Source organism: Sorex araneus, chromosome 10, assembly GCF_027595985.1.
Source record: "Sorex araneus isolate mSorAra2 chromosome 10, mSorAra2.pri, whole genome shotgun sequence".
Lineage (NCBI taxonomy): Eukaryota > Metazoa > Chordata > Mammalia > Eulipotyphla > Soricidae > Sorex > Sorex araneus.
Window position 1 is genome coordinate 55416135 of NC_073311.1, and position 24106 is coordinate 55440240.

A 24106-nucleotide genomic window follows, 5' to 3' on the forward strand; every position below is an offset into this window, starting at 1 on the left:
CACCACCAATTTCTGCAAATGTTAAAGGAAAAGTATGGTCTACCTAGGGCTGACGAATGATTCACTTCTGAAAAAATAACTGAGCTATATCTAGATATTTCAAGAATAATATGGGTGAGTAAATATGGAGTCTTAGCTCTATAATCCCACAGAGACAGAGGAGACCTATAGGTTTCAGAAGTTTATAACTTGGATCCTGATTCTGAATGCATAAACTAAATTAAAAAATTGGAAATCTCTACTCTCTGAAATTCCATTCTATAGTTATGAACACTCAGTGATAAAAAGAAGTGAAAAAGGTATTGTGTATTTCTGGAGAACTCCACACTGAGGAGAAATAACTCAGTTCAATATCACAAAGTTTTAAAAAAGTACAAAGGACACCTGTGATAAAGTTGCTATGTCACCAGATTTCAATGCACAGTAAAGGGTTCTGTGTTCAGTGTTGGCAACAGTTACTGGGAGAAACTCTTCAAGCAGAAGAATGAAAAAATTAATTCAATATTGAGTAAAGCATATCTTATGGAAATTTGTCCTTCAAGATTTACCTAATTCAATACTCTGTATAGAGTCCCATTCTTGTATTTATTGAAAAAGATTACATTTCTAAAGTAAAGTGAAAGTAAAGTGAAATTTACTAGTTACACATTCGGGGTGGGGGGCTGGGGAGGTGGGGGGGAGATATCCTGTGGTTCTTGGTGGTGGAATATGTGCACTGGTGAAGGGATGGGTGTTCGAGCATTGTATAACCGAGACTTAAACCTGAAAGCTTTGTAACTTTCCACATGGTGATTCAATAAAAGAATAAATTTTTTAAAAAATTAATAAAATAATTTTTTAAAAAAAGATTACATTTCTGTTTGGGTGCCATTCTTGGCCATATTTGGAGGTACTCCCAGCTCTGTGCTTGAGGTCACTTCTATTGGTGCTCAGGAGACCTGGCAGTGCTGGGAATTAAACTAAAGTGGGCAGCATGCAAGGCAAGCATCTTAATCCCTGTACTAATCTCTTGGGGTCTTGCAGTCCCATGCTTTTAAAAAAGAAAGAGTGAAAGTTGGGGAAAAGGGAAGAAGGAGAGCTAATGAAGGGAGGGAATCAAAATTACTTAGAAATTAGAAATGGGGTGGACAAGTTGGATCTTGAGTGTGAAGAAAAGAAGACTGGATTAGAGGCCTAAGGGCAAGCAGGGAAGGTGTCACTGGGAAATGGCGGTTGGCAGCTCTCTGAACTTTCTGTGGTGTTCAGGTAAGAAGAAGCAAGCTTGTGTGGCTGGAAGACCTTAGGGCCCCAGCGGGAAGAATTTCTTGACTGTGCATGTCAAGGGCTCTGGTTTATAGGATCAAAGGGAGGTTTCTGGGCTGTGCCGATCCCAGGAATATTTTTCAGCCTCAGGAATAGGCTGTTTGGGTGGTTCGCTGCAGCCCCGAGGATGGAGTTCTGGCCTCCCCCTCCGAATCCATCTGTCTCAGGTTGCTGAGGCGTGCCTCACAGGGCAGCTTTCCGGGGCCCTAGCCAGCAGCTGACTCTGGGCTGGGAGGCTGTGGCGTTTCTCCCACAGGCTGGAATAACTAAGTCTTTCACTCTGTCGCTCCCTTCGACCAGTTCTCAGGTGTCCTGTTCGCCAGGAGGTGCGCTGTGGTTATTCAGCATTTCAGCACTTAGACACTCGCCTCCTGAGCCAAAGGCCTCCTGGGAACAATGTGACATCTGTGTGTTGACAGTAACAGCTTGTGGGCCAGAGACTCAGCCAAACTCTCCCTCCATCCCACAAGGACTGGACTGCACACCTCATCTGCAGTAATCCAAGATGCGGCGGCCCCGGGGCCAAGTGTCCTTTGGCTCCTACCCACTCCCCCACCTTTTACCTACCTCAGTTCCCAGCTTCTTTGCCACATTTTTACCAATTCTCATGCAGGATGGGCTCTGGCCAACTCCCGTCTCACTCCCAGGGGCAACAATAACACATCGGTGGCCGGGTGCAACCGTGGGCACCCAAGGCTGAGCACACGGAGCTTAGTTGCACAGCTGTGTATTTACCAAAGGTTTGGCCTGCAAAGAGATGCCAGTCTTTCTCTATAACATGATCACCTTTATTTATTGATCAGAAGGGTTGCTGATTTGCAGGGGGAGTTCAGAGTGCTCCACCAGCACTGAGTTTGGAAACGGTCTATCACTGCTGAGTGCTGAGACTAATTACTGGCAAGCAGAAATCCCAGAAAGGTCTTCAAAGGGGCCTGTCATGGGCCCTGAGTTGGAGAGAAAGGTGTGCTCAGGAGGAAAGCAGGGTTTCACACGAGGGGTATCCCTGAAAGAGCAGAAACTACGTTTTGTGGACATCACGGGCAGTGTACAAAATCAACGTGAAACGACAAGTCGCATAGTCTGTCCGGAAGAAAGTCTCTCTTTCTTCAAGTAGCCCTGTTCTTCCGGAAAGCCTCCACCTAGGGCTGTGTTAGAGCACGCACTGCATGAGCACCAAAGCGCTGGCTGGATGGGGAGTGAGAGAGAACAGGGAATGTGAAGGACAGGACAGGGGAAAGTGACATTAAGTGACATTTTAAGGAACAAAATTGAGCTCTGTGTACGTGTGTGTTTGTGTGTGTGTGTGTATGTGAGAGACAGAGACGGAGAGGGAGAGGGAGAGAGAGAGAGAGAGAGAGAGAGAGAGAGAGAGAGAGAGAGAGAGAGAGAGAGAGAGAGAGAGAGAGAGAAGAGAGGGAGTCTGATGATCATCTCATTTAGTGTCTCTGAGGCTTGAGTTTCCCCTTCACTCAGCACAGACCAGCACTGAGGAGTCCGTTGAAACTTCAAGGAGAAATCAGAGTTCCACCTTTGGAGCCTTCTCTTCTGATGCACTATTTTCTCTCTGAAAAACATTGTCAAACTATTCCTTAGATTTGCACTCAACTCTTATTTTTTAATTTTAAGATTAGTAAACTCAACTATCTAATTACTAATGCCCTAAATCCATCCATTTTGTTTTCATCTCCTGAGCTTTTAATCTAAGGGTGATTTTTTTGCCATTGATTTTGCTTGCCATTGACATTTCACAGAATGATCAACCCCCAAATTAGGTTCCTTTGAATAGACAAAGACCTATTCTAAGAATTGTTCCTGAATTCTATCTTCATAACTATAATTTAACATTCTTTCTACTTCTGACCTATATTCAACATCCTCATATACCTTTGTTCTTAGTCAAATCTAATGGACTCCCCAATAATTTTTTTTAATTATAATTTGAGTTAGGTGGCTACATTAGTGCCAAAGTATATAATATTGATGTCCAAAGTTACTACACTACAACTTAATTTTTTATTTCTTTACTTTTTGGTTTTGGGGCCACACCCAGTGGTGCTCAGGGCTTATCCCTGGCTCTGCACTCAAGGATCGCACCTGGTGGGCCTCAAGGGGGACCATATGGGGTGCTGGGGATTGAACCCAGGTTACCCATGTGCAAGGGAAATGCAGTACCACCTATACTATGATTCTGGCCCCAACAACTTAATTTTTTAAGAGTAAAGTCCCTGTGATGCTGACTTCTGTCTAGTTGTTTTGACACTTTTTTCCTATTTTTTAGAATTTATTTTATTTTATATATTTTTCATGATAAATTGTTTCATTTAAAAATTTTAATTGAGATTATGTGGTTTACAATGCTATTGATAATGGTTCTCATGCGCATAATTCCAGCACCATATCCCATTCACCTCCTCCTTGGAAGAAGGCTCTCAACACCCCTTCCTCCTACCTCTTCCCACTGGATTGTTTGGATCATTTATCCCATTATGACCTTTGGACCTTTGTGTTGATACCTCCCTAAGAGCCACCAGATTTTGAATGTCTTGCAGCTTTTATTTATTTTTTTCCCTAAGATTTCGGCTGACTCCACTTTCTAGAACCTACCACACACCTGTCACAGGCAGCCTCAGCTGATATCAGTTAACCAGTCCCCTGGAGCAAAGTTGGCATGGACAGTTCCTTCAATTTTTTTATGTAACAGGAAATAGAAGAGATGATGACTGGTGTTTCCAGCTATCTGCCACTTACCAACAATTTCCCTGCTAGGAAACCGTCACAAAAGTCCTTCACACGTTCTACTGAGATGTCATCTATGGACAGAGTGTCCCACGCTTCGTCTTCAGTTCGGTAAATTGCCAAAGCCGGGAGTTGAGACTCCTTTAATTTGAAATATGATATCACCTTCCCATTTTCCTTCATACTGCTGTTCACCAGAACAAAAAGAATCTGCAGGAGGGAAGTTTGGAAGAGAAAGAGCTGAGATGCTGGGGAGAGAAGACCTAATTGCTACAGTCTAAACTGTATATATGTGGAAATATACATGGATATATGTGGAAAGCAAAGGGGAGAGGAGCGATGGGTCAAGGGGATTTGGGTACATCAAGGGTATAAAGGATCAGCACAGCTTAATATCCAAACCACTGAGAACATGAAACAACACTGAGAACATGAAACCCAAAATTCAACATAATTAAACTTAAAAAAGTGCCTGTGAAGATGGCAGATGGGGGCGGAAGGGTTTGTGAGGGTGGAAGGGAATTTCACAATACTAGGGATTGAAGTTAACACTGGTGGTGGGATGGGTGCTGGAATATTGTATGTCTAAAACTCAACAATGAATAACTATGTAAATCATGGCACTTCAATTACATAAACTATAATAAGAAACCTACTGAATATATAGTCCATGTCACACAATGAAAACCTTGGCTCAATTAAAAATAATAATATTTTGCATTGTTTGGGTATTGTATTTATTTTATATGATTTACTCCATTCTATGAATATAGAAACAAACTTCAGTGATTTTTAAGGGAGAAAGCATAGCCTAATGGTTAAAAGCAAACCCCAAGTAAACTTTGCCTCTGGGATTTTCTAGTTTTGTGACTTTGACACATGACTCAGTTTTTTTCATGAGCAAATGAGCAAATTTTTTTCACCAATAAGTGGATTTTTGTTGGGGGGGGGAAGCTAAACAATAATATTTAATATTTCTAAAATTGTTTTTGTGTGCCTGGTAATTTAAACAATTTTATACAATCATCAAATCTTCTGTCTATTCAAAGAGTCATTGTTATATTGTTCTGGTTAGTAGATAACCTATATTCAGAAACATAGAATGCTTCCAGTGTAAGGAAATGATAAAAGAAATACAACCCAAAACCTCAGCTTACTTAGGCAGCCCCTGTCATTGAAAAAGTTTTGAGCTTGATATAGCAGCTCTGAAGTTCCATTTTGCCATATTATTGATAAAAAATAAAGTAGGAAAGAGAAATAAATATGTATTTTCTTTTTTTTAGTATTCAGTACATGATGGGTGTTTGTGTGAGAAATAAGCACTGAGATCTAAAGGTCTAAGAGATTATGACCAGGAGTGAATAAATGGTGACAGATAGATAATTTTCATTTTGTTTTTTTAGGCCAACCTGCTGTTCTCAGGGATTTCTCCCTACTTTTTGTGCTCAGGGGACCAGATGCAGTGCCAACGATCAAACTTGGGTCAGCTGATTGCAAGGTGAATGATTTAACCCCTATACGATCTCCCTATACCCAAAGAGATAAAGTTGTGAAATAATCATTAGGTCTCTAATTTCTCACTACCACTTATTCAGGGTATATAAAGGAAATAAACTTACTACCACGGGATGATATCAATACTCTTGATTAGTATAAATGCATTTAAAATTTCAAATCATAGTAACATACTATGAGTCCTGACTTTCTGTGTTTTTGACTTCTTTTCCTTCTTCATCTTATTTCTCTGGTTGCCTCCTAGTGTTTTTAGTGACCTGGGGTAGGTAGGCTAAAGGGCACACCTTCCAGTTCCAGACTTACCTTCCCTTGGAAGAGCTTAGCTGCCTCCTGATATCTGGGCAAGCTTTCTTCATACTGTGGGGATCCCTTCTTCATCATGAGTAGAAGGTGAATAGGAACCAGGCTGTTAAACAGGCCAATCACACTCTGGCAAGTGGAAATGTGTTGTAGTAGAAAGAGAGAAAGGGGGGAAGTAAAACTATTGGTGAATAATTGGAGATAAGGTGGTCTGAAATCTAAATGATGACCCTTTACCCACAACACAGATAGATGGAAACTCCAAGATGAATTTCAATGAGTCGCACCCTTTAGTTATCATGCTACCTCTCTTTCCCTACTGACCAGGACTGAGCTGGTTACTAGTGGGATATTGCAGGAATTATAGACTGTGCCCTCCAAGGCGAAGTCACAAAAGACATTGTGGTTCTACCTTGTTTTCTCTTTAATGCACTATGGGGAATGCCAGCTCTAGAGCTGGGGACTCAAGCAGCATTATGGAGAGTCACACAGCTAAGAGAGGCCTGTTACTAACAGCCATCTCTGGTGAGTGACACACAATCGAGTCATCTTAGAAGCAGATCCTCCATTTCCAGGATTGAGACTCCTCAAACCTTCACATCAGTGTAGCATGAATGCTTCCAGCGCCAGCCTATGCCCAGGCCAGAAACACCTTGGCAACCTGTTTTGCAAATAACTCACAGCAACCGTATGTCACTGTCAATGTTTAATATTTTCTGGGAGGTGGGGGGAAGATGGGAGGGCACAGACACAGCTGTGGTCAGGGCAGTGCAGAGCTAGAGGCAGGAATCACTCCTGGCAGAGTTAGGGGGACTATATGTGGTGCCAGGAAATGAACCCAGGTCAGCCACGTGCAAGGCAAGCACGCTACCCACTGTACTATCACTCTGGTCCGCAAGATGCTAAATTTTAGGATACCCAGTTATGCAACAACAGAAAGCTCAAATGCCTTGTAACCTACTAGTCACTTAATTCAATCCATCTTCAGATTAGAGCAGTCAGATACACCTAACGTTAGCCACTGCCTATCTATCTGTGCATGTAGCAGATACTTAGAAATTTAGGCTCTCTTTTCAGTTCTTTACATCTAAGGACTAATTTAATCCTGAAAGTCTCATCTTTATGGGTGAGAATATTAAAGCCCAGGATAGGTTAAGTGATTCTCCCAAGGTCATCAGTGATGAATTGGAAGTTACACCAAGAAGTTAGGGATCAAGTCTGTGCTCTTAACCATCACTGTACCCTCTCACACACAATTGATGGTAAAATCTCAGCGAAGCCAATTCAATGCTAAGCATGATTGAACTCAGTCCACCTCAGGCCAGAAATAAAGTAAGCTCTTCAGGAGACCAGGCACACTGGTTCCTTTTCTTGCTGATTAATAAGTCAAGTCCCAGGATGGTGGAAAGGATAAAAACAACAAGGTGGGATCCTTCTGGAAGGCACACACCACTCTGTCAAGATTCTCCTGCTTTATTGAACATCATGTTGGTAAGAAAGGGCAAATGGGGCTCCTTACCCTAAACTTTCACCCAAAAGTTTAAACTCAACTTTGGGGTTTTAAATTTTGGAGACGGTGATAAATAATCGACTTGGACTATATCCTGTTACTTAAATTTAGAGTATGCATCTATACTCTGAAAGATAAAAAGAGTATAGTTAGGGATGAATCAAGAAAACAAAACTAAGCATCAGGTAATGTTGTTTAAGCAGAAGAGATTGGGAAGAGCAGAAGTGATTCACTTAATCTTAATAGATACACCCTGGTTTTGCACCCTGAGCCAAATATTAAATGGGTATATCAGCCTGAATCCTTGACTGTGAGTTTTTTTGCCAAGTTGCTTTTGGTGTTAATTTCTGCAGTCAAGTAGCTGAAGAATAACTAGATTAGGAGTGTGTGCAGACATCCAAATGAGAAAAAATTTACTTTGGGGAAATGAAAAAGTCACAATACAAATGGAACCTTCTCCTTCAAAGCAATTTCTACATAATTTCTCCTTGATAAGATTTGCCTTCACTTGTAACGTGCAACTTAAAACAATATCACTGTTTTGTGAGATGAGCTGTCTGGTATGTGGTCCTGCCTTAAGACTTCAGAGCTCAGGATACTGGGCCCCCGGAACTGGAACCAAAGACCATCTTTTGGGGGCCCAAGTGCAGTCCTGGAAGCTCTAGAGAGGCAATGGTCACCAGAAGGATGGTAGTTTAGGGGAAGGATGATAGTTCAGGGGGAAAATGCCCTTTGGATGATTGCTGCCATTACCCCCAGCAGACAAGTGTCTGGAATCTTAGCAGAAGTGGAAATAGAGTCACCACACCACAGACACAAACATGGAGTGAGAGGCGGACTGGAATGCTGTCAACAGGAAAAAGGGTGTTTTCTACAGAAGGCTGTGTGGGGCAATGGAAAAACCACAGGATCCAGACAGACAGACCAGTCATGAACAAAGCAGGGACAGGGCCATGGGGCAGTCTCGGAAGCTCAAATTCCTAGTCACAGGGGCTTGAGGAAGTGACTTCACTTTTCTGACTTTCCTCTCCTGTGAAATGGAACTAGACAATACAAACTAGAGCGCTGGGCGCAATGTGTGCCTCCAAGGAGCTTCATTCATGCTCACTCACTGTGTGATTTGACTAAGTCCCTTGGATCAGGATGGTTCTCTTTGCTACAACATCAACTTCTACCTCGCAAAATCAGTGTGAGAACCGAATGAGGGACAGCTGCAGAAAGGTGCTGCAAGGCTGGTAACCATGCTGCAGTCAGAGAGACTACGCAGCCTTTCTGTGCTGGGGTGGACCACTGGAAAGGAACGTTGCATCCTTGTAGGCTCCGTCTCAGAGGAAATAGAAGACACAATCAGTGGTGTCCTGTAAAGGCTGTGGAATGCTGTTAGGCCAGCACACTACCAGGACTGGTGAAATGACACCTTTGTTCAGTGGTATGGCAAAGGCAGGAGGAAGACATCTGGGAAAGCAAGCTGAGGTTCTATGGAGGTCTGGCCACTACATATGGTGCGAATCCAGTCACTGGACCTTGGCAAGCTGGACTCAGAAGATGGAAATAGGGATTTGACACCAAATATCATTTGAGGCCTTCATTTTAAAATTTTTATGTGCCTATTGGCTTTGATTACATATGACTAAAGTACTGGGCACAGAAGCGTTAGGCCACCAATGGCCCCATCAGCATAGTTTGTAATCATGTGTCAGAACTGTGGAGTAGAGGGTGGACCGGGTCCTAGGGGCCTTCAGGGAGCAGAGTTGGGAAGGCTTTGGTCACCTTAACACTGTATTCTGGGTTTTTCTTTGTGGTGCTATGAGGTATCATTCAACTGACTCTGTTTCTTGGGTAAGGATGGCACACCAGAGACAATGGTAGTCACCATTGTCACAAGACCGGAAGTACGGGGAAGGTGATCTGTAATGAAGACACGCTACCCGCCTGACACGGGGACTTAGGAGCTGCTGTTTACCACAGGATTGTATTCTGTCACCCAGCCGAGCTTGTTGATCTCGATGAAACGGCTTAATTTGGCCTCGTCAATGCTTTCAATGTCTTCACTTTCCAACTTCAGCTGCTCGCCATCCACCTGGGTACACAGGAAGGTTGACATGTCACTAGTCTGACTTTTTCCGGCATTGCCAGATGCTTCTGGATTCCACCATGGGTCAGGTCCAAAAAAGGGTTCCAGGACAGAAAAGCACATGGGAACAGTTCCCTTCTCACCACATGGCCCTGTTAGGGACAGTGACAAAACCCACAGGTGTTCTGCTCTGTTCTGTTCAACAGAAATGTCCCATGGGGGTGGCAAATGTCATCACGAGGAAATCGTGCCCACAAGTCATCTCAGGAAGACTAGAAAAACTTCGGGGATGAGGTGGCTCCTGGAAAAAGTTTAGGGACTCGTTCCCCTGAACGAAGACGTTAGTGGTGATGTGCAGGGGGGTTGGGAAGGGGGTAGTTTGAAACACACTGTATTTGGGAAACGCAGAAAGTGTTGGGTGATCTTGCATTGCAGGCTGCCAAACTGTGTTTGTTTCCTGTGGCACATCAGGAAAGGCCGTGGGGTCATGGCTGGAGGGACAGGCTGGGGGAACTTCTCAAGGGTCAGGGAGTTAAAGCTCAAATATTAAATTCCATCCTGAGGTTGAAGGGAGTTGTTTACAGGGTTCGATTTATGTTTTATTCATATGACCTCTCCATATGAAATAAAACATGCGTGTATGGAGGCCAGCGAGATAATATAGAAGGTAAATGATTGCTTTGCATATGGCCGACCCCAGTTTAGCACCCGTATCCCAGGGTTCCCCTCCCCACCCAGCACTGTCAGGAGCAACCCCAAGAATAGAGCCAGGTATGGTCGAAACACCCCCTAAAACATATACAGAAAAAGGCACTAGATAGGAAATGTGAAACCGTAAATTATCACAGAGTCAACAATGTGGGTCTAGCATTCAGCTAAAGAAGTAGATTATTCTAACCTACAACTTGTTCTTTTTTGCCTAAAATAACCATTATCTTCTGACTTCTACAGTGATTATTTCCATGTTTTCCTTTTAATATTTTTTCAATTCAATTTAAAAATTTTTATTGGCCATGCCAGGAATCAAATGTAACATTTCACATATGTAAGGTAGGTAATCTGTTGTGAGGTACATCCTTTGCCCCTATAGATTATTTTTGCTGTAATTAAGATTATCAACCCTTTCTTTAGAGATAATGTGTGGCATTGTTTAAAAACTCTGACTATAATAAGGATATGAAGATATTCTCTTCATGTATAATATCATCTAGAAACATTATTATTTTTTATCTTTTAGAATAGGTCTAAATACACCTGGAATTTATTTTTAATGTCTTAAAAATGAATGTGTAGATCCTTATTTTGACCATAATTTTACTCTACTCTAAAACATACACTAAAGATATGTTAAAATGTATTTACCCATTAGAAGATTATGAATGCATCTATAATTATTATGCATAGATTATATTATTTCTTAGCTCAAAATATTTTCTAATTTTTGTTATTTCCTATAATTTTTAACAGTATATTCTGTGTTAAAAGACCATTAGGTCTTTGGCTAATTTTATAGTTCAAATTCTTTCTATTTTTTAAAAATCAACTTATTCTACCAAGTGAGTGATGTTACATTATCTTCCACTATTATTTGTGGATTTAACTAATTTATTTCCTTAAAATTTTGTCAGCCGCTTGCTTTATAGTCCTAGATTATCTAGTGGATAAGTGCAATAATACAGTTGTCAAATTTCCCCATAAAAATGGAAACTTTATAGTTATGAAGTGTCATTATTAACCTCTAGAGATATTTGTCACATAATATTAATATTCATACACCAGCTTTCTTTGCAAATATCTGCATGGCATATTACCATTCTTCTATTCTTCTGCTTAAAACTTAAAACATACATTATTTTTCTCTTAAAAAATTTATTTTTTGGGGGGCTGGAGCAATAGCACAGCGGATAGGGCATTTGCCTTGCATGCGGCCGACCCGGATTTGATTCCCAGCATCCCATATGGTCCCCTGAGCACCACTAGGAGTGATTCCTGAGTGCAGAGCCAGGAGTAACCCCTGAGCATCGCCGGGTGTGAACCAAAAAGCAAAAAAAAAAAAATGTTGCTTTTTTTTTTTAAAAGAGTCATGATTTACTAAGTTACTGGTAGTTCAGACGTAGACATGCAATAATTCATACCAATCTCTGCATCAGTATCAACTTTTCTTCACCAGTGTTCCCAGATTCCCTCTCCACTCCAGTCCCCACTCCACCCCAGTCTGTCACCTGGATAGGAACATTACATAGGTTCAGTGGTTGCCTCTTAGTTTCAAGTTTTCAGTGGAACACACATTTCTGTTTTACTTTTGACTCTAAATGTTTATATGTTACAAAACAATGTGTCATTGATCATTGTGCTTTTATCCTACTGTGATCACTTGTATCACTTGTCACTTGTCATCCCGTTGATCTTTGATTTGCTTGAGCGGGTGCCAGTAACGTCTCCATTCGTCCCTGTTGCGTGCTAGTGTAGCCAATGGTATCTGCTCGCTCCAGAAACAAGGAAGAGCCTCAAACCGTTCATTCAGGGTTTTGATGAAGAAGTCTGACCATCTTGTTGGTGGGTGGCCATGCGGTCTTTTGATGTCCCATGGAATCCAGTCAGTAACAGCTCTAGTCCAGCGGTCATCTCTGAATTGCATTACTTGTCTGGCCCATTTGATTTTTGACACCTTGGCAAATGAGACACCTTGATTCTTTTTTTTTTTTTCTGCTGTGGTTTTTTTTTTTTAATTTTATTTATTTTTAATTAGAGAATCACCGTGAGGGTACAGTTACAGATTTATACACTTTTGTGCTTATACTTCCCTCATACAAAGTTCGGGAACCCATCCCTTCACCAGTGCCCATTCTCCACCACCCGTAAACCCGGCGTCCCTCCCACCCTCCCCAATCCCATCTCCCCCCCACCCCACCCTGCCACTGTGGCAAGGCATTCCCTTCTGTTTTCTCTCTCTAATTAGCTGTTGTGGTTTGCAATAAAGGTGTTGAGTGGCCGCTGTGCTCAGTCTCTAGCCCTCATTCAGCCCGCAACTCCCTTCCCCCACATGGCCTTCGACTACAATGTAGTTGGTGATCGCTTCTCTGAGTTGACCTTTCCCCGGAACGTGAGGCCAGCCTCGAAGCCATGGAGTCAACCTCCTGGTACTTATTTCTACAGTTCTTGGGTGATAGTCTCCCACTCTGTTATTCTATATACCATAGATGAGTGCAATCGTTCTATGTCTGTCTCTCTCTTTCTGACTCATTTCACTCAGCATGAAACTTTTCATGCCCATCCACTTAACTACAAAATTCTTGACCTCCTTTTTTCTAACAGCTGCATAGTATTCCATTGTATAGATGTACCAAAGTTTCCTCAACCAGTCATCCGTTCTGGGGCATTCGGGTTTTTTCCAGATTCTGGCTATTGTAAACAGTGCTGCGATGAACATACATGTGCAGATGTTGTTTCGATTGTACTTTTTTGCCTCTCTGGGATATATTCCCAGCAGTGGTATTGCTGGGTCAAATGGGAATTCAATATCTAATTTTTTGAGAGTCGTCCAAATTGTTTTCCAGAAGGGCTGAACCAGTCGGCATTCCCACCAGCAGTGAAGAAGGGTCCCTTTCTCCCCACATCCTCTCCAACAGCGGTTGCTTTTGTTCTTTTGGATGTGTGCTAGTCTCTGTGGTGTGAGGTGGTATCTCATGGTTGTTTTGATCTGCATCTCTCTGATGATTAGTGATGCAGAGCACTTTTTCATGTGCCTTTTGGCCATTCGTATTTCTTCCTTGGTAAAGTTTCTGTTCATTTCTTTGCCCCATTTTTTGATGGGGTTGGATGTTTTCTTCTTGTAGAGTTCAACCAGTGCTTTATATACCATTGATATCAACCCCTTATCTGATGGGTATTGTGTAAATATCCTTTCCCATTCTGTGGATAGTCTTTGGATTCTGGTCAATGTATCTCTTGCGGTGCAGAAGCTTTTTAGTTTAATGTAGTCCCATTTGTTGATCTCTGTTTTTACTAGATTGCTTAGTTCCGTGCCACCTTTGAAGATACCTTTATCTTCAATATCGTGGAGGGTTTCGCCGACATTGTCTTCAATGTACCTTATGGTTTGGAGACACCTTGATTCTTGATCATCAATGGAGGTTGGAGGTCGGAACTCTTGATTCTTTCTCTCACTTGAGTGAAATGTGATACTCCAAGTATAGCTCTTTCGATTCCTCTTTGGGATACCCGAATAGCGTTCTCATCCTATTTTCGTAGGACCCAGGCCTCTGAGACGTATGTTAGTGCAGGAAGAAAGCAGTAACAATAATGGGCCTCATTCGCCTGACACTGAAAGAGCCCCCAATATGGCAGCCTAGTGTGATAAACTATAAAAGTTGGATTATTATATGCAATGAGATTACTAAGATATTTATACTTATGAAGTGTCATTATTGACAATCGGACACATTGTTTTGGAACATATGAGCACTTAGGGTCACAGGTAAAACAGAAATATATGTTCCACAGAAAACATGACATCCAAGCCACAACCCCTGAATATGTGTTGTTCATTAGCCAATGAAGAAATTCATGTGCAAATTCCATTTTTCTTACGTTCTGGCCTGTTTTAAACTGAGTACTTGGTGTTATTCCTTCTTTTCCTCTTTTAGTCTTGAAGTAATAGGCTATAATTCTTCTTTAGAAAATCCAGCATGAATATCCAACATTCTTAACTTCAGTTGGCAATTCTCAGACCCTTTCAGATAATGCAGACACTAGAACATTCTAATGCTGTCCACCTTCCTCTAAGTTCACTCTTGGCCCAACCTCAAGACTTACTGGCAATTCTTGCTTTTTTAATTCTACATCTAACAAGACATTGCTAGTATGACTACACAATCAATATTCCTTTACCTAATGGACATGTTTATATTTTAGCTTCTCTTCATTTATACCTACATTTAAAAGCTTCTATCTGGGATATTTGCCCTTGTCTTGAGAAAAGCTTTCAATATTTTCTTTAAAATAATTTATACATGCTGGGCGACATATTTTTTCTAAGTGGTTGCACACTCATTTCATCTTCTGTTTGGAAGGTTGATTTATAAAATATGTTGATGGTCATATATTTTGAGTTTCTGGAAAATGTAATCCTTTGTACTTTGCTTTTGATTCTTCCTATTGAGAAGCCATCTCTGAACTCTGAGTTTACTTAGAGGTTAATCTCTTTTCTCTAACACAGTTTTGAGTGTGTGCATGTGTGTATGTGTGTATAGTGTTGCTGTTGTTGTGTGTGTGTTCATATACTCATCCTAATTCAGCTTCAGGAATTGAGATTGTTTGAACATGTGCTGTGGCCTTTCTGAATGTTGACGTCCTTGCTTTGTGAATATTACTTTTGAGGAGCAAAGGGTGTTTTACTAGGTGTTTATCCTAATTACTCGCTGGGGCCCTGAACTGCAACACTTTCCCCACTGGATCTTTGAGAGTCCTGAATGCTAACAAACCTCTCAGCTTCTTGGCATCTTCTTCTAGAACTGGTACAACCTCCTTGCTAAAAAAATTAAAAAAAAAAACTGTTCTAATACAGGGTTTCTATCACTCTATAGACCTTATCCTTGACACTTCTCCTTCTGTCTTGTTGTTATTATCTTCATACCTTGTTGTTATTATCATCATTATTTTGCTCAACTTGAAAAAAATTTTGTCTTCAGTAGAAGAGATTGTGCAGCTGCTGGTACATTCTCCAAATTTTGCATTTAAAAATAATCCTCCCATAGATTCAGATATAGCAAAAGATAGACATTGAACTTTAAATTTATGCTTCCAGAGTTTTCCATTCCCTTTTTCAGTCTACTACATCCAAAAATATATAAGATAATGCTTTCATTACCCATAGCTTGTAGTAAAAACAAGCAGGGCTTGCTTGTGACAATTATATTTTCTAAAATAGTTTGGATCCTTTTTGATGTTGTTTGGCCACTAATCTTGTAGCCTAACTCTTCTTAAGCCCTTTCCCTGACATCAGCTATCTCAGAGTGTTTCTGTCTAGTCAGATCTGGCCCTGAATCAGACCCACCTGTTTACCAAGACTCTTTCCCTAACTGTCCCAGAAGTCTCCTTTGAGTTTATGCAGGAGGGAAATAAGGTAAAGGAAAGTCACTGAACAGTAAAATGACAGTTCTGTTCATTATTGTCATCCCCATGATAACTTACATAGTCCACTTTTCATGGACTAATTAAAAGTAAGATAATCTTCCAAGAAGCCCAATGCACTCTTCAATATTCAGAATCTTATTAATTCTAAATAAACTTGGTCCTTCTGCTATAATCCAGTAGTGTATGAAATGTTCGTTGAACATTTGCTGTCACTACCACATAGAAAAATTGATCTTCATTCAGGTAGCAACATTGTCATTCCATTTTTATGACTGCTGTTCATAGCTCAAGTTAGTGAAAAAAAATGCAGAGAAAACATAATACTTGTTCTCTTGAAAGAATTTTGAAAAATAATCATCAATATACCAGAATATTTATTATTATTATTTTTGTTTGGGAGCTACATGTGGCAGTGCTCAGGGCTGACTCTTTGCTCTGTGCTCAGGGATCACTCCTGGGGGTGATTATTCCTGAGTACTTGGGGGCACCATATGTGGTGAAAGGGATTGGTTGCATGAAACATGCACGCCTTAATTCTTGTTAATATCTCTCTGGCCTCCAAAAACTCCAGGTTATTTTAAGTCATGAACTCCCAGTACCTATTTAATTCTTTTTTCTTTTTTTTGCTTTTTGGATCACACCTGGCGATGCACAGGGATGACTCCTGGCTCATGCACTCAGGAATTACTCCTGGCGGTGCTCAGGGGACCATATGGGATGCTGGGATTCGAACCAGGGTTGGCTTCGTGCAAGGCAAATGTCTACCCGCTGTGCTATCACTCCAGCCCCCTATTTAATTCTTATAAAATTCACAACGTTTTGATTAGGAAGCTCAAGGCAGAGATATAAAAGCCAGAGAACAAGTTAGTTTCTAGTTTCATCTTGCATCATGCTGATCTGCACCCGCTTACTCTCCCAGCACTGCTGAGTGTTATCCCTGTTAACTCAAAAAATTAATAGGAGGCCCATAATAATAATAATAATAATAATAATAATAATAATAATAACAATACTGCTCTCAGAAATGTATTATTTCCAGATTATTATTCTAGAAATGGAAGGCTTTAGCTAATATTGTGGGGTGCCGGGAAGATGCCCCCACTCCTCTGCTCTTCCCCAGGCATCCCCTCACATTTCCCAGAAGAGGGGGAGCGGGAAGGACCATCACTCCAGGTGAATAGTGAGGCAGTATCTTTTCAGTGTGGATAACAATGTTCTCTAAGAAGCAAAGAGCTTTCATAAAAACCACCCCTGGAAAACTGTCCAGTTTGCATTGCTTCTTTTAAGGAAACATGCCTGATTATTTCACCTTTGCTTAAACTAACAAACCCTGGAACATTTGTGTGTAAAATTTCTGGAAACAGCATTTGAACAGGAAACCTCCCTTCAGCAAAGGGAATTATTTGCATAGAGCACTGGAAAATATTTTGACCCTGGGATCAAGAGTTGGGGGAAATTTTTAAATATATTTCTCCAGCTTTTGAAAATAGATTTACTTAAGATAGTATATCCCCCCACCCCCTGCCCAAAGAAAAGAGGCACTGGGAAAGGAAAAAAAACCAACAACATGAAAGCTAGTTGCCCTTTTAAAATCTATTATTGAGGTTCCAAAAGAATATTGGAATGTTCTGGACACTGTACTATAATAAAAGATTTAATACTCCTTTTCTGTTTATTAGAATTTTAGCAATGTTCCTTTGGATTCTAGCAGATTCCTCTAGCAACTGGGTTTTCACAAAATATGTTAAAATCATCTTAGTTTACATCCAAGTTGTAGTATTAAATATCTTGGTCAGTACTGAAAAACCATTTGCAAAACAAATGCCCTTATGAGTTTCTGGGTTCCTGGGTTTGTTTTTATAATTGGATTAGCTTACAGTGATAAATGCTTTAGGGAAAATAATAATTTGACTTTCTTATTGCATTTTTTAAAAGTTTATTTTTATGCGCTAGTTCCTGCTAGTACTCTTTGTTTGGCAAGGTGCATTTCTTATAATAGATGCCCAGTAAGTAACTGTAAAAGGAATGAAAGAATGCTTCTGTGGTGTTTTCTTTACTGTCCCCTTGGGTCAAGGTTAAGTAACATTATATTTCTTAAAATAGGAGTGATTGAGAAAACTCATAGCAGGATAAACATTCGAATAAGGTCTGACATTCCATTTCAGAACAGGTTCAATGTGTATTCAATTCAGGCTTCCGCCTGCCTCTACTATGTCAACAATAAGAGTACTGATAGAGAGTATGGAGTATCTCCCAACAATTACACTTAAACGTTCAAGACATCACAGACAACAAACAGGTTGTCATCACAACTGAAGACTTTTCCATTTTACTTACATTTCTCTGAATCACTTAATTTTATAGTTGGTACACAATCATTTTGGAGTGTATCTTTTATGAATATTATGTTTCCTGATCTCTTATCCAACATGTTAAGCACTCAGTAACCTATTCAATGCAGTCCCAGTATAATTTAATTTATTATGATTTCAATATATCTCTATGTTTTTCTAATAGAAAATTCAAACAAACTCATGCAATTTCTATGCCTAAATATGTACTGCTTAGATTACATCTTGAAGAGAGATTCTTTGATTTGATTAAGTAGTGCCAGGGTGATAATGGCTTAGGAGAAAGTGTTTTTAAGAAAAGAGTAGACATTAAAGATATTAGAGTAGATAGAATCTAGGAATGAAAACAAAGGTTTTCTTCAGGGTTATGAACTTTACAAAATGATGGTAGCAGAGAGAAGGTATGTTTTGAATTTAGCAATACTGCACATATGTCAGATGTTTGTGACTCAATATTTGTAAGTTTTTGAATAACTGGACTGCTCTCACGGAACTTTTGCTTCCTTACTGATAAAGCACAAACAACAATTCTTATTTCATCAGCTTCAAGTAAAAATAAAGCACAAATAATAATTGTTATTTCATCAGCTTCAAGTAAAAATTAAATAAAATTAAATAAAAAATGTTGGAAAGCACTGAGCACAATCCCCATCATAAATTGGGTCCTAAAATTGAAAAACAGCCAACCAGACAAGATGAACTATGGCTCTACGATGAAAACAGGTAGCATAAAATTTGCAGCAACTTCATGTTTCTCAGTTTAAAAAAAAAGTCTCAGTTGATTTTCTCTTCTGCTCTTTCCCTCCAAAAACTAGCCCAACCCCCTGAACAATAATCCTAACAAAATATGTACTAAACTCTTGAAATGTAAACTGAAAAAAAAAGAAAGTTTCTCTAAAAGCTGGCATGGCATAAGTTGAACTTCTCCCAGATCTGCCCACGGAGACGGGCAGGAACCAGAATGTTTGTGTTTGGTGTGAAACATTAGTAATCTTACCCACGGAGGTCCCCAGAGTTCATGCAGAACAGGAAAACAACAAAAAAGCCCAGATGCTAAAGAGGAGTGAACAGCTCTGGAAAGTCATCACAGGGCTTGGTAAAGAATAAATTGTTCTTGATTTTATTTGAGGCCACACCCAGCAGTACTCAGGGCTCACTCCTGGCTCTGTGCTCAGGGATCACTGCTCACAGGCTTGGGAGTAGTGTGTGGGGGAATGGAATCTGGGCTGGCTGCACAACCGCAATCAAGACAAATGCCCTACCCACTATATTATCACTCTGGCCCTGTACAAAATACATTGCAAGCAAAGCTAAAAGCCTGGATAGGATGGATAGTGCCTTTGGGGATGATAGTGTTAAGACACTGAAAGCACTCCTTCCTAAGATTTACAAGCAACAATCTGGGAAAGAATTACTTGGGAAACTGTTCGAGCGGGCACCAGTAACATCTCTCATTGAGAGACTTATTGTTACTGTTTTTGGCATATCCAATACACACAGGTAGCTTGCCCGGGTCTGCCGCGTGGGCTCGATACTCTTGGTAGCTTGCTGGGCTCTCCGAGTGGGGCGGAGGAATCGAACTCAGGTCGGCCTCGTGAAAGGTGAAGGCCCAACCGCTGTGCTATTGCTCCAGCCCTTGGGAAACTGTAGGTTATGAAACTGTTTGCATTGAGATATTATTACCCAATGCTGGAGGGTGAAACAAAAGGTGCTATCCTGGCCTTCTACTTATTCTAGCTAGAGTTTGTCACATAAGGGTTTGTTTCAATCCTATCTCATAACGAAGAAAGTGCAAACCTGTGTGTGGTAGAGAAAGGGTCAGCCTTGAAGGGATTCATATTCCTTCAGACATGCTTTTGGAGGTGAGAGATTTCTAGAAGATTTCTAGAAGACTTCTGAGACTAAAAGACTTTCTGAGGGTATTCTAAGTACCAGGGATCTATGGTAGACCTAGGGAGTACAAGGATGAGTAAGTGGTGATTCTTGCCTTTGAAAAAACGATGGCCTAATGGGCTAATATTTGAAACATACATGGAAATACAATATACACATTGTGAATGGTCAATGAAAACAGAGGTATGGCAGTATGGACTAATAGTAGGTCAACTGGAGATCCCAACCCTACTTTCTGAGGGATAAGATGCCTGAAATAATTTTGTAGGAAATGAGAAGTAGTTACATGTGGAGGAGGCTGAGTGAAGGTTACTATGTGAGTGTGTGTGTGTGTGTGTGTGTGTGTGTGTGTGAGCATGTGTATGTGTGTGTGTGTAGGAGGTGGGTGGGTGGCATTCCTGGTAGAGGAACAGACTGAAAAATTAAGGAATTTTACCACTACGTTGGTTGTATATTGCTGGCAATTGGGAGGGAAAAGCCATGATGGAAACATGCTGGCAAAGAGACATAGAAGGTTGCGACCAGGTCATAAAACATAAAAAAAAATTTTTTAAAGATGATAGAGGAGATCTAATATTTTTGTCTTTAAATGGATGGAAAATGATGACTCTTATATAGATGAAACAATGAGAGCTAAGCAAGGGAACTGATTGGCTGTCGGTGTCCCATGGGGAGTGACCAGCAGGGTTCGGAAGCCTCCCGCCAGTCTCAGGCAGCTTCTTCCAGATCCCGGCGTCTGCTGGGAAGCTTGTGTGACCCATCACTCTTGCCATTGTCCCTGCCTCTAGCTCTGTGCTTCACAGTCAGGGCACGGAGTGGTTCCTGCTCTCGTGAGTTTGTGAATCACGGCCTAGGAACAAACGTTTGAGCTGCCCAGCCAACCTACCTGCCGAAAGAGAGAAATGGTGTTTTCCGTGACGTTGAAGTGGGCCAGGACCTCCGAGTCAGTGCTGATGCCAACTGGTACATCTGGGAACTTTTGCACCATGCTGTGGAGCATGGGTACAACTGGTATTTCTAAATCCTAGAAAAAAAAAAGATGGAAAACAAAATTCCACAATATTTTAGAGGGGTGTTACATGGCGGTGAGCCGCAAATAAAGAGTAGATTTGCTTCAGTGCCGTAACTGCCTCCAAGGATGCACGTGACTTGGAGACAGCGCCCTGGGCTGAGCGCTTCCATGCAGCCCAGGAACCAGGTTCAGTTCCTGGACTGCCCGGTCCCCCGAGCACTGCCAGCAGTGACCCCTGAGCCCAAAGCCAAGAGTAGTCCCTAAGCATTATTGGGGACAGTCCAAAAACAATAACGAAAAAAGGCAGGCAGGCTAAATTTCCAGTCTCATTGTTGATTTTTCCAGGCTGCATAGGTTAATAGGTAACAAAAAAGTAGCAAAACTGGGGACATTTGTCTAACCTTACCTGGAGCTTACCTTGGAGGTCTTGTTAGCTGAGATAGACCTCAACAGCAGAACTGCAGTGCTATACATAGACCCTCCCCACCACCCTAGGGAAAAGAGGACACTTTGGAGGGAAAAAAAATGCAAAACAAATCAAAATACACCCCAAAGGTGGGGAAGAAGGAAGAAATGGAGAAAGAAACAGATGTTTCCTTCCCACAGGCTTGGTGGGTGGGAAAGAGCAGTTCTCTTCCTCCCCCTGAAGGCCGCTGCAGACTGATCACTCCAGGCACCAGCTAAGGCCCTGGGGTTGCAGGGGTGCTGCTCTCTCCCCTCCAGACTGGTGTCCTGCCCTGCTACTCTCACAGATCCTTCGTCCCCTGCAGTTCCAGAAAGGAGGTAATGAAGTCTTTCTGGACAGAGGAAAAGAGAAAAGAAACTTGCGTGCCCCTTGGGGTCCCAAAGGCCCCGGGCTGGATGCCTGTGTGGAATCCTTTGAGGTTCTGAAGAATTCATTCCTTGTTGGTGGATCTCCCTTCTCAGAACCTTCCCTCTAGAAAGCAGTTGCTCAAGTGGAAGGACGATGGCCTCTGGTGGCCACCAAAGCTCCCACACCCAGCTCCTCTGGACTCGGGCCACTGCCAGCCTCAGGGGGGCTGTTTGTGTCACCAGCCCAGCTCTCTGCTGCCTGGAAAACGTGTTTGTCTTCCTCTGGCCCTTCTCCGAGCACAGCCTTTCAGCTGAGCACCCCCTGGACAGGGTGGGCTGCAACTGGTGAAGGGAGGCAGGGAAGTCTGGAGGGGCCGAAGGAGCATGCGGGCAGCCACTCTCAGGACAGAAGAACATGCTGGAAAGAGGCCCTGTTTTCTTTGGCTGCGTCCATCAGCAGGTGGCAAGTCTGGAAGCTGCACTATGGTCCTTCAGTTGACAAAATGTGTCCCCCACCCAAAAAAAAAATGAGACAGGAGAATTTGGGAAGAGGGTTTAGACAGGAAATTATGGGCTGAGGCTCTGCCTGGGTGATGGAACTGACTTCCCGCTGATGTCGGACCCAGCAGCCCAAGCCTATTTGTACCCTGACGCATCTACAAATGAAGCGATTCCAGGGCAGCGTCAGGACATTCCCTGTTTGAGGCTGGAGCTTCCGGGGACGAAGGATCTGCAGCAAGGAGCAGAGAGAGCCAATACGGAGAGGGGGGCGCTGGCAAGGGACAGACCTCTGTGTTGAACGAAGGCCGCCTCACTGCGCTTCACGCCTTGAGTCAGGGTCCCCTGACCACCAGGTGACCATCTAGACTGGGGGAGATGTGGCTCCCAGGGGCAAGAGCAAGTGGGGGACGCTCGACGAACCTGGAAGAAGCCAATTACTGCCACTTCAGCAGCGGTGATGAACTTCTTGGCAGCTAGGACATCTGTGAGCTTCGTGGGTTCCTGAGTGGCACCGGCACCATCTGGACAGAGTGAGAGTGAGAAGCTGTGCAGTGGGGGGGCTGTGTGGAGGGGGCACCCATGCGTTTCCTGCTTCTCCTCACCGAGACTGAAGTAAACAGGTAGACAGGGAAAGGCCCTTGGCAATGAAACGTAAGTCAACAACATCTCTGGGAAGGAAAGTTCTAAGGTTGAACCACCCTTTAGTGATTCAGCCCAGAGAAGAATTCAGAACATTCCAGACCAAGACGTCCCAAGAAGACTCTACAAAAGCCACCTTGAACAAAGGAGGGGTGTGCATATGCTGCCTGAGCCCCTGTGTTGCTTGCGCCCATGTGGCTGAGCACATGTGGTGCCTGAACACATGTGTCTCCTGCATCTCCCCTCTTGAGATATGTGTACTTTCATGCTTTCGTGTCTAACACTGGGATGTGTGTAGGGGCTCCCTCCTTGGAGAAGACTGCTTTCTCGTGTTACTCTCTCTCTCTCTCTCTCTCTCTCTCTCCCCTCCACACTTTCAAAAACCCCCCAAATAAAAACTGTAATTTCACTGCTTGTCTACTGCTGAAATTCTTTTCCGCAAGGTGAGACAAGAACCCAATAAGCCTGGGTCCCGGGTGACAGAGGCGGATCAGGAGGAAGTGACCGTCTTTCTCCTCCCCACTTCACATGAGCCACCGTGGGGCCCACTGAAATCAAACCGATCACGAGGTTTTGCTATTATCCTCAAGGCTCTATTCCATGAACATCTGGAGAAGGGCCCTACCCAGGGGACCGTCTCTGATGAATCGTGCAGACCCGCTCTTTGTCCAGCATTTCTTGGTCACGGTCTCACTGCAGGGATCGGGGGGAAGGAACCCAGCACCCAGATACGAGGTTTCCTTCCCTTCTCCTGATCTCACTGCCACCCCATGGTTCCCTGGCATGTTCTTCTCTTACCTGAGAATCCCTGAACCTCTGCTGCAACGTTTTGGGACAGTCCACAGGTGAAGAGAAAGATCACAAGGAGACACCTGGACAGGGCGGCTTCCATTGCTCAGACCCCGCTTCTGCCCAAGCCCCACACTGTCTGTTCAGGGAGGCAGAACTGCGGGCAGCCTGCTCTGTAGTTCATCCACGCTGGAGTTTTGAGCGCTCTGGGAACATTACAGCTGTCTCTAGGGAGAACCTTCACCTTCTGAGATAAGAAACCGAGTTCCGTGGCAGGGAGTCAGCATGACCAAGCAGAGGAAAGTCAAGTCTGATGATTGAAAAAAGAAGAGAGCAAAGAAGACCAGGCATTGCCCTGCTGGGGACAAATACATCTGAGATCTGGGTGAACCCCCTCCCAGCCTAGACCACCAATCAGAGAGATGGATAAGAAAACAGGTCATTAGCCTAGAAGATGGACAGTAATCAAGAATGTCAAACTCCTTGGGTGTGATGAGAGAATAAAAGAAATTTAGGACAGAATGTTGGGCTGGGTG

General features: G+C 42.5%; 1 protein-coding gene across 1 annotated transcript; it reads right to left on the bottom strand.

Annotated features, from left to right (window-relative positions):
• Positions 1 to 2727: 2727 nt before the first annotated feature.
• Positions 2728 to 23673, bottom strand: ERP27 (endoplasmic reticulum protein 27). The gene is made up of 7 exons (XM_004611298.2): positions 23580 to 23673; positions 22563 to 22663; positions 20703 to 20840; positions 9327 to 9443; positions 5857 to 5982; positions 4051 to 4248; positions 2728 to 2866 (listed from the first exon to the last, which is right to left on the bottom strand). The coding sequence occupies exons 1-7, from the start codon at positions 23671 to 23673 to the stop codon at positions 2819 to 2821; spliced, it is 822 nt and encodes a 273-aa protein (XP_004611355.2). The 3' UTR covers positions 2728 to 2818.
• Between the last annotated feature and the right edge of the window lie 433 nt (positions 23674 to 24106).

What these genes read in the sequence shown, in the direction of transcription:
- ERP27 (XM_004611298.2), bottom strand. Translation starts at nt 23,673, where the DNA reads ATGGAAGCCGCCCTGTCCAGGTGTCTCCTTGTGATCTTTCTCTTCACC. An exon ending in CCATTTCTCTCTTTCGGCAG is followed by an intron (nt 9,444 to 20,702) that starts GTAGGTTGGCTG and finishes CTGTGTACCCAG; the next exon opens with GTGGATGGCGAGCAGCTGAA. An exon ending in TGACAGAATACAATCCTGTG is followed by an intron (nt 5,983 to 9,326) that starts GTAAACAGCAGC and finishes TCCACTTGCCAG; the next exon opens with AGTGTGATTGGCCTGTTTAA.